This window comes from Callithrix jacchus, chromosome 16 (genome assembly GCF_049354715.1).
Source record: "Callithrix jacchus isolate 240 chromosome 16, calJac240_pri, whole genome shotgun sequence".
Classification (NCBI taxonomy): domain Eukaryota; kingdom Metazoa; phylum Chordata; class Mammalia; order Primates; family Cebidae; genus Callithrix; species Callithrix jacchus.
The window spans coordinates 55211819-55228024 of NC_133517.1; the positions used below are offsets into that span (position 1 = coordinate 55211819).

Consider the following 16206-nt stretch of genomic DNA (forward strand, 5'->3'; position numbering starts at 1 on the left):
TTTTAATAAAAGCATTTGAAATTAGAAATTTCCCAAGAAACCTCTTCAGTTGAATATCAGATATTTAGAAATACATAGTATTTTAAATTTTCGTTTGGTTCTGAATGTCTTTAACTTTCTCTTATGATCTTCGTTAGGAACTACTTAGAAGATTACGCCATCATTTGCAAATGTGCTTTTCTTGCTGGTTGTCTTTTTTAAAGTGATTTCAAACCTGATTCTATGTCTGTCAGAAAACACCAGTGTTGTCTGGGTTTGTTGAAAATCATCAAGGCTGCAGCTGCTTCTGGGACATGGGTGTGAGCGGGGCTCAGCCACTCCTTTGCTCCCCTTAGCTCTTGGCCCTCCGTGTGGGTGGGGCCTTCCAGGACCCTCAGAGCTGGGCGAGGCCTTCCAGGGGGTCGGTGGGGCCTGGATGAAGTCCCCGTAGGTGTAGCGGCAGCTGCGTTTGCCCAGTCCCTGCTGCGTGCTGAGGTCCCACCACCGTGATTATGCAGCACCTTCGGACCCTTGCGTCATCGTAACTTCTCTGAGCAAGGGCAGCAAAAAGCCAACTTGTGAGTGTAAACTCACAAAGAACTCACATACGTGGAAGAAAGCTCCCACACTCCGTGCAGATGGGCCAGCTCCGTGCACAGCTGGGAGGTGTGGACGTCTCATCAGCGCACCAGCAGGGGTCAGCCACACAGTGACCTGGGAGGGAAAGAAAGTGTCCAGACCCAGCCTGGGCGGGAGTGGGGTCCACGGCAGGGTGGGCATGGGGCGCTGGGAGCAGCCAGCTTCCGGGCGTCCGGGAGTGTTCCCTCTCTCAGCCCAGCCACGCTTCTTCCTGGACGCTGTCTTAGGAGATAGTCAGAGACATGGGTGGAGGTGTTCGCTGTGTGTGGTTTATGCGCGTGCTGACACCGACATTAAGTACCTGGCTGTAGGGAAACGGCGGTGCAGTTCACAGCCGTGAAGGAAGGCAACACGGGCGTGGAAATCATGCTGTCAGGACCCCTGAGTGATCTGCATGCTGCTCCTCACGGTGAACGTGGTGCGTGGAGGAAGGGAAGCCACATGCAACATTTGATTGTATAAGACACCCTCCCACCCCCCAGTGCTAATAATGATTATCTCTGGATGTTGTAGTCTTTATTTTTTTATTTATAACTGTCTGCATTTACATGTTTTCTGTAATTTGTGTGTATTATTCTATTCAAAAGCAAACAGTGCATGTCCCAGGCCTGTCCCCACCAGGTTCTAGGTTCAGGTGGCTCAGGTGGGCAGAGTGTACTGGCCCCTTGAGGGCCGTGGGGAACAGTGTGGAATAACATGGGTGCTGTGGGCAGGACCTGGATGGGCTGAGCAGATGCAGCGTGGCGTGGTGATGGCGTATTCTTGAGTGACAGCAGGGTCTGTGGTCTCTCTGAGGGCCTGGGGAGGGGCCTGTGGGACCCCATTTCTGGGCAGAGGCTGAGCCCAGTCACCAAGTAGATCCCCTGGATCCTCTCACAGTTCATTGTTCAGGGTTTCTGGCCTGGAGAGCATGTCTCTGCAGAGACAGTGTGGTGCAGGTGCCTGGGGAGAGGGGCCTGCTGGGAGCTGGAGGGTCAGGCCCTGCCCTCTTGGGAGAGAGGCCTGTGCTGGAGGCTCAGGTCATCAAAAGCTGAGAGACGTCTGTGAGTAGTGGTCCCTCTGGGCCTGGACAGGGCCTCTGCCAGGTGCCTGGTTTACCCAGGACAGGGTCTGTCTCCAGGCAGCAGCTGTTCCCTGAGAGTTTTCACATCTCTGGAACCAAGGCGTGCCTTAGTTCTGGGGAGAACCAGGCAGCCCCCGCAGAGAGTTGTCTTCTGACTCTGATCCGATTTGGCCTGCAGTTCCGGGCAGCTGCCTTCCTGTCCTGCCGAAGGCTTCTCTCTTCCCCCACCAGGCCCAGCCAGAGCTGGAGGGTGAGTGAGCCACAGTCCAGGACAGTGAGCTGGGCACTGGAGGCCCTCCCTGAGTTTGTGTGGCCACAGGGCTGTCTGCCTATGTGGTTCGGGCAGCACTGTCTGAAGGCAGAAGGATGGACCAGGGTCCTTTGAGACCTCTCCCACCTCTGGGGGGTTTTGTGAGAGCCTTTGGAGCAGTCCTTCCCTCCCTGTCACACTGGGCTGCAGGGCCATCCTAGAGGGTCATGGAGTGGGAGCTGACCAGGACTGCCCCTAGGGTCACTTTGATAGGGTTGCATGAAGGGCCTTTATAAGAGCTGCTGCCTCAGGCACTTGGTTCTGGGATGCAGCCCTGGGGCCCACTGTGCCGACCTGGCCCTGAAGGCTTCAGGTGTGGTGGGAGAGCACTTCCCGGCCTGGAGGCTGTGGGTGTGGTGGGAGAGCACTTCCCGGCCTGGAGGCTGTGGGCGTGGTGGGAGAGCACTTCCCGGCCTGGAGGCTGTGGGTGTCGTGGGAGAGTGCTTTCAAGCCAGCGGCATCTTGTGACCTACCAGGACAGTCCCGGGAGAACAGGTTGCAGGCAGGCATGTGGGGTCCAGCTTTGGAGGCGTCAGCCTGGTGCTCACTGTGTCTTTGACTCTGGCATACCGTGGATGGAAAGGCACATCTTGGTTCCTGAGATGAGAAGATGCTTTTATAAGGCGCATCTGAGGATCAATGAATTTCAGTGAAATGAGTCCAGAAATGTTTTGTGAACAAATGAAATAATAATGAGAGAAAATTACAATGTATTCTGTGTGGGGCCCAAACCCATGTGGGGCTGGGAGCCGGGCGAGGTGGAGCTCATGTTTCTGCCTCTGCACAGCCGGATGGGGACACGCAGTGTGGCTTTGCTTTTCATCTCCCATATGCTATGGAATGGCAGTTTTTTTGTTTGTTTGTTTTTTTGAGACAGAGTCTTGCTCTGTCGCCCAGGCCGAAGTGCAGTGGCCTGATCTCGGCTCACTGCAACCTCTGCCTCCCAGGTTCAAGCAGTTTTCTGCCTCAGCCTCCCAAGTAGCTTGTGGCGCCCGCCACGACCCCTGGCTAATTTTTTTTTTAGTAGACAGGGTTTCACCATCTTGGCCAGGCTGGTCTTGAACTCCTGACCTCATGGTTCACCTGCCTCAGTCTCCCAAAGTGCTGGCATTACAGGCCTGAGCCACTGCGCCCGGCCAGAATGGCACTTGTATAAAATGCAGTAGAATGATTGTGAGTGTGGAGAGTGCAGCAGTTTTGAATTGCCTTAAACAATGCTGGAGCCGCACTTACCGTTTTGTACTGTGTGGTTGACTGGGAATAGCTGTCCAGGGTTTAATCTGTGGCCACCCCTGCAGGCCCTGGCCTCGGTGTCCTATTCTAGTTGGCAGTCACCTTTCAGAACTGGCTCAGAGAAAAATCTAGAACACCTAAAGTTCTGAACTCCTTGCTGGCATTTAGCAGAGGATACAGCAGGCAGGGAGGGCTTCCTGGAGGAGGAGCCCTGAGTGGAGCGTCTCAGGTCCTGGGTGCCTGCTGGGTGTGTTGTGGGGGGGGAGGGGCTGGTGCTGCCAGGAGTACCCTGAGCTGAGTAATTGTGACTGTCCCTTGTTGTCTGTAGAGTGCGCTAGATGTTGGACCGAGTATGGAATCCGTCATTTCCCCTGCCCATCGCCAGAGAGCAAGCTGCAGAACCCCTGTTTGGGGAAGGATGGGGAAGGTGACCTGGGGCCAGCGGGCATACCCATTGTCCTGAGGGCCAGGAAGCGAGGTACTTCACTCAGATGCTGGGTCTGGGAGGTCCTGGGGAGGCAGCTTAGAGATGCAGGCGCTGAGGAGGGTGGGGTCAGCAGGCGGGAGCTGCAGGGAAGAGGCTGGGGCTGGGGGCTGAGGACCTGCATCCCCTGTCCCCCATCAGGCCTTCCCCTGAGGAGGGCTGAGGGTGCAGCTGGCCCAGACAGGCTGCAGGATGGAAGCCGCGTGGCGGCCAGAGCTGGCCAGCCCTGTAGGCTTAGGACCAAGCAGGGGCACTCCTGCCAGGGGCTCTGGACCTGCCACGTGGCCCCTCACCCCCAAGCCCATCTGTCCTTGTGCAGTGGGCTGGGGAGGGGTGGCAGGGTGCTTGGTGTGTCTGGGGAGCAGTGGCCTCTGTGGGTATCCTCGTGGAGAGGCCCCCTCCAGGTGCTTCTGGGATGCCAGGCCCCTGGGGAGAGGCCTGCTCTTGAGTGCTCCTCCCATGGTGGGAGCCTGTGGTGTTGGGCACTGTCCATGCCTCCAGGAAGCTGGTCCTGGTAGTGACAGCGCTCACATGTGAGCAAAGACGCAGAGACCCTGCCACTGTTCCTAGCGTGGCCCTGCTCCCCCGTGGAGTGGAGGGCTGTGGAGGTACAGCATGGCAGGGGGTGAGGCTGCTGACCAGACCACCACATCCCCACCGGCCTGGGCCCAAGTGAGGGAGGGGAGGCTGAGGCTGGCACTCAGGGGGCTCTTAGTCATGCCATGGGCAGGCAGGAGTGTTCTAGCACGCCATCCGGCAGGGTTGTCCACAGGTGAGGGCCGACCGCAGGAGCAGCGCAGCCCAGGGCTGACGGCAGGAGACCCTGGAGAGGGCCAGAGGCTGCAACCTGGCTTGCCTGGTTTCCGCACCCCTATGGTGGCTACAGGGGGCAGGCCAGGCTAGGGTGTGTTGTCTTGGAGATGGGGCACTGTGACCCAGAAGCTTCATGCTTGCTGATGGCACCCAGTGAGGCAGTGTCAGGGTTAGGGGATCTTGGACCCGGGTGTCTGGACATGCAGCAGGGAGGGGTGGTGGCCAGGATCACCCCAAAGCAGAAACCAAAGACGAGGTGCCCTAGGGAGCTGCCGCCAGAGCCTACATGGGCCCAGGGCCTTAAACATCTACCTTTTGGTGCCTTTCCAGGGCCTGGGCTTGCCCCTGAAGGCAGCCGGATGCCGGAGCCCACATCATCACCCACCACCGGCCCGAGGAAGGACCTGGCAGCTGGGCCCCGTGGCCGGATGGTGGGGCCCGGCGCTACCCGGGCCAAGAAGAGGAAGCCCAACTTCTGCCCGCAGGAGACCGAGGTGCTGGTGTCCAAGGTGAGCAAGCACCACCAGCTGCTGTTCGGCACGGGGCTGCTGAGAGCCGAGCCCACCCGCAGGTACCGCGTGTGGAGCCGCATCCTGCAGGCCGTGAATGCTCTGGGCTACTGCCGCCGCGACCTGGTGGACCTGAAGCACAAGTGGCGGGACCTGCGGGCCGTGGTGCGGCGCAAGCTGGGCGACCTCCGGAAGGCGGCCCACAGCCCCGGCCTGAGCTCCGGCAAGCCACAGGCCCTGGCCCTCACGCCCGTGGAGCAGGTGGTGGCCAAGACCTTCTCCTGCCAGGCCCTGGCCTCTGAGGGCTTCGGGCTGGAGCCACACAGAGGTGAGTGCCACTCTGTCCAGCAGGAAGGTGGGACCCGTGTGGCCCTGCTTCTTCCTCCACAGGGCCTTCCTCTCCTCCTCCTCCTCCTCCCCCCTCCTCTTTCCCCCATCACTAGTCTCATCTGGAATGTTCTTGTTAATTCATCCTCTGCCCCGTGCACTCTTTACTCTCCACCCACCTGCCCGTCTGTGCATTCGGCCAACATATATTCCGTACGCAGGGAGCATCAGTCAGTTGTGTCTCATTTTGTCTCCCTGCTTGGCGCTTGACTTGGCCTCTTGCTCACCCGCTCCTAGAGCAGAGTGGAACGGAGCGGGCAGACAGGAGGGACAGAGTTCCCCCTTCATCGTCACCCAGTCAGACCCAGGACTGTGGCCATAGTGAGAAGGGCATGGGCTGTTGGTGCCTGGTGTAGACGCATGCCGAGAATCTGAGAATCCGGTGTTTCTAGCTGTGCCGATGCTGACCGCAGCCACACGTGCTGCTGTTCCTCCTGCTGAGTCCTGCACTACCCAGGAAAGAGAAAGCTGCTGTGACTTACTAAACTGGTTTCTGACCTAGGTTCGGTGCTGTGGTTTGAGACCTGCTGCTCAGTTACTGTTTTCAACACCCAGAAGAGGCCACCCATGGTGTCAGGGTGGGTCAGAGTCCTCTTCTGGCTCTGGCAGAGTCCCTTTTCCCAGGGAGAGCCCTGCTCCGTCGGTGTCTGGTGGGTCAGGAAGGTCCACAGAGGTCAGTGCGGGCCCAACGTGTGAGCTCCTGGTGTGGTGGCACCGGACAGGTGCTGGGTAGGTGCGCTGGGTGCACTCAGGCCTCTGGACTGCTTCATGGGGCTGTGCTCCCAGAGCCGGAAGAGGAGGGCGGCACCCTGGTTCCTGCACTGGATTCCCACTGTGGGCGTTAGGGTCTCCATCCTGCTGTGGAAGCTGCCTGGACAGGTCATGCCCTGGGCCTGGATGGGTCCCTAGAGCATGGGGCTGCGGCCTCCTGCTCGGCCCCAGGATGAGGTCTCAGGCAGTGGCAGTCCCGGCACCCAGGCAGCCGGCCGTGCTGCAGGAGTGTGCTCCAGTTTGACTGTCTGAGCTTCAGGGGGTCTTTTCGAGACAGCCCTTCCTCTTGGCATAGTTGGGGGCCGTGGGGGAGCCCCTCTCTGGCCGTCAGTGGGATGGGTGGCCCCAGGGCCTCCTTCTTGCTGTTTGACGACAGGTGCTCTGCTCTCTGGCAGCTGCTGCAGTGGCTCAGCTGCCTCCCTCCCCCACCCCCCGTCCCCGACCCTGAGGTCAGACCGTATTGTAGGCACCAGCAGGGACTGGGTCTGGGGTAGCATAGAGCACAGCTGTCACGGGCTGCGGGTCGCTTGCCTCCTCTTCTACGCGAAGAAGCCCTCCTGCTCTCCTCACAGGTGCCATCAGGGCCGGGGCACTGAGTGAGCTGGTGGCTGTGCGGAGCCCTGGGTAATTAATGGGATGATGTGGGAAGCGGCAAAGTTAGAGGCACGGCTGTCCTCCACAAAAGGCCTGGGCTGCAGGTGGGCTCAGTGAAGCCTCTGGACAGTGAGTGGCTGTTGGACCGTGACACTGTTGGGGTGACCTTGCTGTGTGGAAGAGGAGGTGGTGGTCCAGGGGAGGTGGTGGGGTGGCTTCATATCCTCTTGTACCTCTTGTGTCCCAGCCTGTGTCCAGCGCCTCTGGTCCCAGCCTTCTGTCCCAGACGCACTCCAGGCGTGCACTGTGCTCGGGGTTGGATGCTGGGCTCCGGCCCCGAGGGCCGCTGTGGTGGCCAGCCTTCTACCCACCAGGGCTCTCCCAGGACGTGCCGGCAGGCCCCGGTGGCCTCCCCGTCACTGCCTGCTGCTGTCCTGAGTGGCCTCCCCACCTCTGCCTGTGCCTTACTCCTCTCCATGCTCTCAAGGACGAGCCTTCATTTCCTGTGAACAGGAATCCCTTTGCCCTTGCCTTGGCAGGAGTTGTGGGCCTGGATTGTTACTCCACAGAAGACCGCCCAGCCAAGCCTGGGGGGTGGGTGCAGGGAGGCTGTGGAGGGGGCGCTTGAGGGCACTCTCAGTGTCCTTGTCCTCTGCCAGTCCCCGCTGTGCCACTCAAACCCCCTCCATATCGGAGTGTGCACCTGAGAGGGTGGAGCCATGTGCAGACACAAGGGAGGCGGGGTGGGAGGGTGCGGTGAAGGGGCCTGGGGGTGGGAGAGAGTGTTTTGTGAGTACTTTCTTCTCCGACTCAGGCAGGCTCTGGAGTTTGGCCTTGAGGGACATTTCTCTAATTGATTACCTCGTCTTTGACCTTGAAATAGGTCCCCAAAGTATATGAAGAACTTAAAAAGCCAGCACGTGCTGCCCCTTCTCTGACAGCAGCCCCACGCCAGGTTGCGGCTTCTTCTCTGGGCACGTGGTGTCATCTGTGGAGTGTGAGGTCCGAGCAGCCTGCAGGCTCTGCCTGTGTGTGGGCTGGGTCATGCAGCCCTGGGTCTCTGAGGCAAAGGGCTGGAGAGGTCCTTTGAGATCCAGGCACAAACCGGCCCAGCCCCACCTTTCCCAGCTCTGGGGCCTTTGCTGAGTGCCACAGCCTTGTTTTATTTCTTTATTGAGATAATAGTCAGATGTCGAAGTTTGTTATTTCACCCTTTTAAAGTCTGTGACCTGGTGATGTTAGCCCCCAGCCCAGCCCCAGCCCCAGTGCTTCGCCTCACCCCTCAGCCTTATCCCAACCCCACCCCTAGCCTCACCCTACCCAGCCTCATCCCCAACCCTACCCTCACCCCCAGTCCCACCCCCAGCCCACCCCAGCCCAGCCCCAGCCCAGCCCTAGTCCAGCCCCAGCCCAGCCCAGCCCAGCCCAGCCCAGCCCTAGTCCAGCCCCAGCCCAGCCCAGCCCAGCCCAGCCCAGCCCAGCCCTAGTCCAGCCTCAGCCTCAGCCCAGCCCGGCCCCGCCCCCGGCCCAGCCCAGTCCAGCTCTAGTTCAGCCCCAGCCCAGTTCCAGGCCCAGCCCTCATCCCCACCCACCCCCCATGGCTTGCTTTGCCCTCATAGATCAGATGTCTCTGTGTCAGTCACGGAGCCAGGCAGCATGTACTCTTCTGCCTTCCTCAGCCCAGTGTGTGCCGTGTGAGTGAGGAGGGCACCCCTTTTTATTGCCAGGCAGTGGGCATGCCTTTGGACATACCACAGTCTGTTTCTACTTGTCAGTGGATGCTTTCGTGTCCTCCAGCTTTTGGCTGTTAGGAGCAAGGGGGCTGTGAGCATTTCTGTAGGTTCTCTGTATGGACAAATATTTCCATTTTGTCATTGGGGGATTTTTTTTTTTTTTGAGACAGAGTTTCGCTCTTGTTACCCAGGCTGGAGTGCAATGGTGCGATCTCGGCTCACCGCAACCTCCACCTCCTGGGTTCAGGCAATTCTCCTGCCTCAGCCTCCTGAGTAGCTGGGATTACAGGCACGCGCCACCATGCCCAGCTAATTTTTTGTATTTTTAGTAGAGACGGGGTTTCACCTTGTTGATCAGGATGGTCTCTATCTCTTGACCTCATGATCCACCCACCTCGGCCTCCCAAAGTGCTGGGATTGCAGGCTTGAGCCACCGCGCCCGGCCCGTTGGGGGATTCTTAACTACAAGTTGAATTGCTGGCCATTGGGCTGGTATGTCTTTTAAAGAGATACTCAAGCTGTTTTCCAAGGTAGCCATGTGTGTTAAGTCCCCCAGCAGCAGGGGAAGAACTGAGCTTGTTGTGCTGTGTTAAGTCCCCCAGCAACAGGGGGAGCTGAGCTTGCTGTGCTGTGTTAAGTCCCCCAGCAGCAGGGGGAGCTGAGCTTGCTGTGCTGTGTTAAGTCCCCCAGCAGCAGGGGGAGCTGAGCTTGCTGTGCTGTGTTAAGTCACCCGAGCAGAAGGGGGAGCTGAGCTTGCTGTGCTGTGTTAAGTCACCCGAGCAGCAGGGGGAGCTGAGTTTGCTGTGCTGTGTTAAGTCACCCAGCAGAAGGGGGAGCTGAGCTTTCTGTGCTGGGTTAAGTCCCCCAGCAGCAGGGGGAGCTGAGTTTGCTGTGCTGGGTTAAGTCCCCCAGCAGCAGGGGGAGCTGAGCTTGCTGTGTTGCGTTAAGTCATCCGAGCAGAAGGGGGAGCTGAGCTTGCTGTGTTGCGTTAAGTCATCCGAGCAGAAGGGGGAGCTGAGCTTGCTGTGTTGCGTTAAGTCATCCGAGCAGAAGGGGGAGCTGAGCTTGCTGTGTTGCGTTAAGTCATCCAAGCAGAAGGGGGAGCTGAGCTTGCTGTGCTGCTTTAAGTCCCGGAGCAGCAGGGGGAGCTGAGTTTGCTGTGCTGTGTTAAGTCACCCAGCAGAAGGGGGAGCTGAGCTTGCTGTGCTGGGTTAAGTCCCCCAGCAGCAGGGGGAGCTGAGTTTGCTGTGCTGTGTTAAGTCCCCCAGCAGCAGGGGGAGCTGAGCTTGTTGTGCTGTGTTAAGTCACCCGAGCAGCAGAGGGAGCTGAGTTTGCTGTGCTGTGTTAAGTCACCCAGCAGAAGGGGGAGCTGAGCTTTCTGTGCTGGGTTTAAGTCCCCCAGCAGCAGGGGGAGCTGAGTTTGCTGTGCTGGGTTAAGTCCCCCAGCAGCAGGGGGAGGTGAGCTTGCTGTGCTGTGTTAAGTCATCCGAGCAGAAGGGGGAGCTGAGCTTTCTGTGCTGGGTTAAGTCCCCCAGCAGCAGGGGGAGCTGAGTTTGCTGTGCTGGGTTAAGTCCCCCAGCAGCAGGGGGAGCTGAGCTTGCTGTGTTGCGTTAAGTCATCCGAGCAGCAGGGGGAGCTGAGTTTGCTGTGCTGTGTTAAGTCCCCCAGCAGCAGGGGGAGCTGAGCTTGTTGTGCTGTGTTAAGTCATCCGAGCAGCAAGGGGAGCTGAGTTTGCTGTGCTGTGTTAAGTCACCCAGCAGCAGGGGGAGCTGAGCTTGTTGTGCTGTGTTAAGTCACCCAGCAGCAGGGGGAGCTGAGCTTGCTGTGCTGGGTTAAGTCCTCAGCAGCAGGGGGAGCTGAGCTTGCTGTGCTGGGTTAAGTCCCCCAGCAGCAGGGGGAGCTGAGCTTGCTGGGTGCCCTTGCCGGCCCTGGAGGTCACCATTTTCAGTGTAGCCACTCTGGGTGGTGCTGTGGTTTGGACGTTTGTCCCATCCAAGCATCCCATTGAAATTGGATCCAGTGTTGGAGGTGGGGCCTACTGGGAGGTGTGTTTGGTTCACGGGGGCAGGGGCAGATGCCTCATGAATAGATGAATGCCCTCCCTTATGGATAAGTGAGTTCCCCTGGCCAGTTCTCACCAGAGCTGGTGGATGAACGGAGCCCTGCGCCTCCCTGCCGCTTGCTTCCATTCTTGCCGTGACTTCTGCACACTCAGCTCCCTCTGCTCTCCACCAGGAGTGGAAGTAGCCGGAGGCCCTCACCCAGTGCCCAATCTTGAACTTGTCCAGCTGTCAGAATTGTGAGCCCCATAGATCCTTTTCTCTTGTAACTTTCCCAGCCTCAGGGATTCCTTTACAGCAACACACAGTGGCTGAGGACAGGTGGTGTGCACTGGGTGCTGGTGGTGAGAGTTTTCGTCTGTGGTGTGCAGTGTGGTGCTTGTGGTGAGAGTTTTCGTCTGTGGCGTGCAGTGGGGTTCTGGTGGTGAGAGTTTTCATCTGTGGCGTGCAGTGGGTTCTGGTGGTGAGAGTTTTCATCTGTGGTGTGCACTGGGTTCTGGTGGTGAGAGTTTTCATCTGGTGTGCACTGAGTTCTGGTGGTGAGAGTTTTCATCTGTGGTGTGCAGTGGGTTCTGGTGGTGAGAGTTTTCATCTGTGGTGTGCAATGGGTGCTGGTGGTGAGAGTTTTCGTCTGTGGTGTGCAGTGGGGTTCTGGTGGTGAGAGTTTTCATCTGTGGTGTGCACTGGGTTCTGGTGGTGAGAGTTCATCTGTGGCGTGCAGTGGGTTCTGGTGGTGAGAGTTTTCATCTGTGGTGTGCAATGGGTGCTGGTGGTGAGAGTTTTCGTCTGTGGTGTGCAGTGGGGTTCTGGTGGTGAGAGTTTTCATCTGTGGTGTGCACTGGGTTCTGGTGGTGAGAGTTCATCTGTGGCGTGCAGTGGGGTTCTGGTGGTGAGAGTTTTCATCTGTGGTGTGCACTGGGTTCTGGTGGTGAGAGTTCATCTGTGGCGTGCAGTGGGGTTCTGGTGGTGAGAGTTTTCATCTGTGGCGTGCAGTGGGCTCTGGTGGTGAGAGTTTTCATCTGTGGTGTGCAATGGGTGCTGGTGGTGAGAGTTTTCGTCTGTGGTGTGGAGTGGGGTTCTGGTGGTGAGAGTTTTCATATGTGGTGTGCAATGGGTGCTGGTGGTGAGAGTTTCATCTGTGCTGTGCACTGGGTGCTGGTGGTGAGAGTTTTCATCTGTGGTGTGCACTGGGTTCTGGTGGTGAGAGTTTTCATCTGTGGTGTGCAATGGGTGCTGGTGGTGAGAGTTTTCGTCTGTGGTGTGCAGTGGGGTTCTGGTGGTGAGAGTTTTCATCTGTGGTGTGCACTGGGTTCTGGTGGTGAGAGTTCATCTGTGGCGTGCAGTGGGTTCTGGTGGTGAGAGTTTTCATCTGTGGTGTGCAATGGGTGCTGGTGGTGAGAGTTTTCGTCTGTGGTGTGCAGTGGGGTTCTGGTGGTGAGAGTTTTCATCTGTGGTGTGCACTGGGTTCTGGTGGTGAGAGTTCATCTGTGGCGTGCAGTGGGGTTCTGGTGGTGAGAGTTTTCATCTGTGGTGTGCACTGGGTTCTGGTGGTGAGAGTTCATCTGTGGCGTGCAGTGGGGTTCTGGTGGTGAGAGTTTTCATCTGTGGCGTGCAGTGGGCTCTGGTGGTGAGAGTTTTCATCTGTGGTGTGCAATGGGTGCTGGTGGTGAGAGTTTTCGTCTGTGGTGTGGAGTGGGGTTCTGGTGGTGAGAGTTTTCATATGTGGTGTGCAATGGGTGCTGGTGGTGAGAGTTTCATCTGTGCTGTGCACTGGGTGCTGGTGGTGAGAGTTTTCATCTGTGGTGTGCACTGGGTTCTGGTGGTGAGAGTTTTCATCTGTGCTGTGCACTGGGTTCTGGTAGTGAGAGTTTTCATCTGGTGTGCACTGAGTTCTGGTGGTGAGAGTTTTCATCTGTGGCGTGCAGTGGGGTTCTGGTGGTGAGAGTTTTCATATGTGGTGTGCAATGGGTGCTGGTGGTGAGAGTTTTCATCTGTGGTGTGCACTGGGTGTTGGTGGTGAGAGTTTTCATCTGTGGTGTGCAATGGGTGCTGGTGGTGAGAGTTTTCATCTGTGGTGTGCACTGGGTGTTGGTGGTGAGAGTTTTCATCTGTGGTGTGCAGTGTGGTGGTGGTGAGAGTTTTCATCTGTGGTGTGCACTGGGTGCTGGTGGTGAGAGTTTTCATCTGTGGTGTGCACTGGGTTCTGGTGGTGAGAGTTTTCATCTGTGCTGTGCACTGGGTTCTGGTGGTGAGAGTTTTCATCTGTGCTGTGCACTGGGTGCTGGTGGTGAGAGTTTTCATCTGTGGTGTGCAGTGTGGTGGTGGTGAGAGTTTTCATCTGTGGTGTGCAGTGGGTGTTGGTGGTGAGAGTTTTCATCTGTGGTGTGCAGTGTGTTGGTGGTGAGAGTGTTCATCTGTAGTGTGCAGTGTGGTGTTGGTGGTGAGAGTTTTCATCTGTGGTGTGCACTGGGTTCTGGTGGTGAGAGTTTTCATCTGTGCTGTGCACTGGGTGCTGGTGGTGAGAGTTTTCATCTGTGGTGTGCACTGGGTGCTGGTGGTGAGAGTTTTCATCTGTGCTGTGCACTGGGTGCTGGTGGTGAGAGTTTTCATCTGTGGTGTGCAGTGTGGTGGTGGTGAGAGTTTTCATCTGTGGTGTGCACTGAGTGTTGGTGGTGAGAGTTTTCATCTGTGGTGTGCACTGGGTTCTGGTGGTGAGAGTTTTCATCTGTGCTGTGCACTGGGTGCTGATGGTGAGAGTGTTCATCTGTGGTGTGCAGTGTGGTGGTGGTGAGAGTTTTCATCTGTGGTGTGCAGTGGGTGTTGGTGGTGAGAGTTTTCATCTGTGGTGTGCAGTGGGTGTTGGTGGTGAGAGTTTTCATCTGTGGTGTGCACTGGGTGTTGGTGGTGAGAGTTTTCATCTGTGGTGTGCAGTGTGGTGGTGGTGAGAGTTTTCATCTGTGCTGTGCACTGGGTGCTGGTGGTGAGAGTTTTCATCTGTGGTGTGCACTGGGTTCTGGTGGTGAGAGTTTTCATCTGTGCTGTGCACTGGGTGCTGGTGGTGAGAGTTTTCATCTGTGGTGTGCAGTGTGGTGGTGGTGAGAGTTTTCATCTGTTCTGTGCAGTGTGGTGGTGAGAGTTTTCATCTGTGGTGTGCAGTGTGGTGGTGGTGAGAGTTTTCATCTGTAGTGTGCAGTGTGGTGTCGGTGGTGAGAGTTTTCATCTGTGGTGTGCAGTGGGTGTTGGTGGTGAGAGTTTTCATCTGTGGTGTGCAGTGTGTTGGTGGTGAGAGTGTTCATCTGTAGTGTGCAGTGTGGTGTTGGTGGTGAGAGTTTTCATCTGTGGTGTGCACTGGGTTCTGGTGGTGAGAGTTTTCATCTGTGCTGTGCACTGGGTGCTGGTGGTGAGAGTTTTCATCTGTGGTGTGCACTGGGTTCTGGTGGTGAGAGTTTTCATCTGTGCTGTGCACTGGGTGCTGGTGGTGAGAGTTTTCATCTGTGGTGTGCAGTGTGGTGGTGGTGAGAGTTTTCATCTGTGGTGTGCACTGAGTGTTGGTGGTGAGAGTTTTCATCTGTGGTGTGCACTGGGTTCTGGTGGTGAGAGTTTTCATCTGTGCTGTGCACTGGGTGCTGATGGTGAGAGTGTTCATCTGTGGTGTGCAGTGTGGTGGTGGTGAGAGTTTTCATCTGTGGTGTGCAGTGGGTGTTGGTGGTGAGAGTTTTCATCTGTGGTGTGCAGTGGGTGTTGGTGGTGAGAGTTTTCATCTGTGGTGTGCACTGGGTGTTGGTGGTGAGAGTTTTCATCTGTGGTGTGCAGTGTGGTGGTGGTGAGAGTTTTCATCTGTGCTGTGCACTGGGTGCTGGTGGTGAGAGTTTTCATCTGTGGTGTGCACTGGGTTCTGGTGGTGAGAGTTTTCATCTGTGCTGTGCACTGGGTGCTGGTGGTGAGAGTTTTCATCTGTGGTGTGCAGTGTGGTGGTGGTGAGAGTTTTCATCTGTGGTGTGCACTGAGTGTTGGTGGTGAGAGTTTTCATCTGTGGTGTGCACTGGGTTCTGGTGGTGAGAGTTTTCATCTGTGCTGTGCACTGGGTGCTGGTGGTGAGAGTGTTCATCTGTGGTGTGCAGTGTGGTGGTGGTGAGAGTTTTCATCTGTGGTGTGCAGTGGGTGTTGGTGGTGAGAGTTTTCATCTGTGGTGTGCAGTGGGTGTTGGTGGTGAGAGTTTTCATCTGTGGTGTGCACTGGGTGTTGGTGGTGAGAGTTTTCATCTGTGGTGTGCAGTGTGGTGGTGGTGAGAGTTTTCATCTGTGCTGTGCACTGGGTGCTGGTGGTAAGAGTTTTCATCTGTGGTGTGCACTGGGTTCTGGTGGTGAGAGTTTTCATCTGTGGTGTGCAGTGTGGTGGTGGTGAGAGTTTTCATCTGTGGTGTGCAGTGTGGTGGTGGTGAGAGTTTTCATCTGTGGTGTGCACTGGGTGCTGGTGGTGAGAGTGTTCATCTGTAGTGTGCAGTGTGTTGTCGGTGGTGAGAGTTTTCATCTGTGGTGTGCAGTGTGGTGTCGGTGGTGAGAGTGTTCATCTGTAGTGTGCAGTGTGGTGGTGGTGAGAGTTTTCATCTGTGGTGTGCAGTGTGGTGTCGGTGGTGAGAGTTTTCATCTGTGGTGTGCAGTGTGGTGTTGGTGGTGAGAGTGTTCATCTGTAGTGTGCAGTGTGGTGTCGGTGGTGAGAGTTTTCATCTGTGGTGTGCAGTGTGGTGTCGGTGGTGAGAGTTTTCATCTGTGGTGTGCAGTGTGGTGTCGGTGGTGAGAGTTTTCATCTGTGGTGTGCAGTGTGGTGTCGGTGGTGAGAGTGTTCATCTGTAGTGTGCAGTGTGGTGTCGGTGGTGAGAGTTTTCATCTGTGGTGTGCAGTGTGGTGTCGGTGGTGAGAGTGTTCATCTGTGGTGTGCAGTGTGGTGTCGGTGGTGAGAGTTTTCATCTGTGGTGTGCAGTGTGGTGTCGGTGGTGAGAGTTTTCATCTGTGGTGTGCAGTGTGGTGTCGGTGGTGAGAGTTTTCATCTGTGGTGTGCAGTGTGGTGTCGGTGGTGGTGAGAGTTTTCGTCTGTGCTGTGCAGTGGGGTGCTGGTGGTGAGTTTTCATCTGCATGTTTCTTGCCATGTGCTTATCGGCTGTTTGTCTGACTTCTTTTGTGTAGTGTCTATTTGCATTCATTGTTCGTTTATATTGGGTGTTCTTACTATGTTATGAGCTCACTCGTTTGGAATACCAGGATTTCGTCAGGTATCTGTACTGTGAATATTTTCTCTTACATTGTGGCTAGTCTTCTAATTTTTTAAGCTGTGTTATTTGAAGGCCAAACTTTTACTGTTCAATGGGAGATTTTTCTTTTGTGGTTTTTGCTTTTTGTACATCGATGAATAAATCTTTCCCTACTGCAAGATTGCAAAGAATTTTCTTCCTATTTTATTTTGACAAGTCCTGTACTCTAGCTTGTACATGTAGGTTCATGATCCCTGTTGAATTAGTATTTATTGTTTGTCAGCTTTGAGTTGAGGTTCAATAGATACCCAAATGTTGAAGCACCACTGATTGAAAAGACTGTGTTTTCTCCATTGAATTACTTTGGTACTTCTGTCTAAAAT

At 56.2% G+C, this 16206-nt stretch overlaps 1 protein-coding gene across 1 annotated transcript in view; it reads left to right on the forward strand.

The window, feature by feature from the left end:
- TSNARE1 (t-SNARE domain containing 1) overlaps positions 1–16206 on the forward strand; it is a 130905-nt gene that overhangs the window by 59651 nt on the left and 55048 nt on the right. The window contains 2 exon segments of the mRNA XM_078353028.1: positions 3553–3702; positions 4852–5358. Of these exon segments, the coding sequence (XP_078209154.1) occupies positions 3553–3702; positions 4852–5358 (657 nt within the window).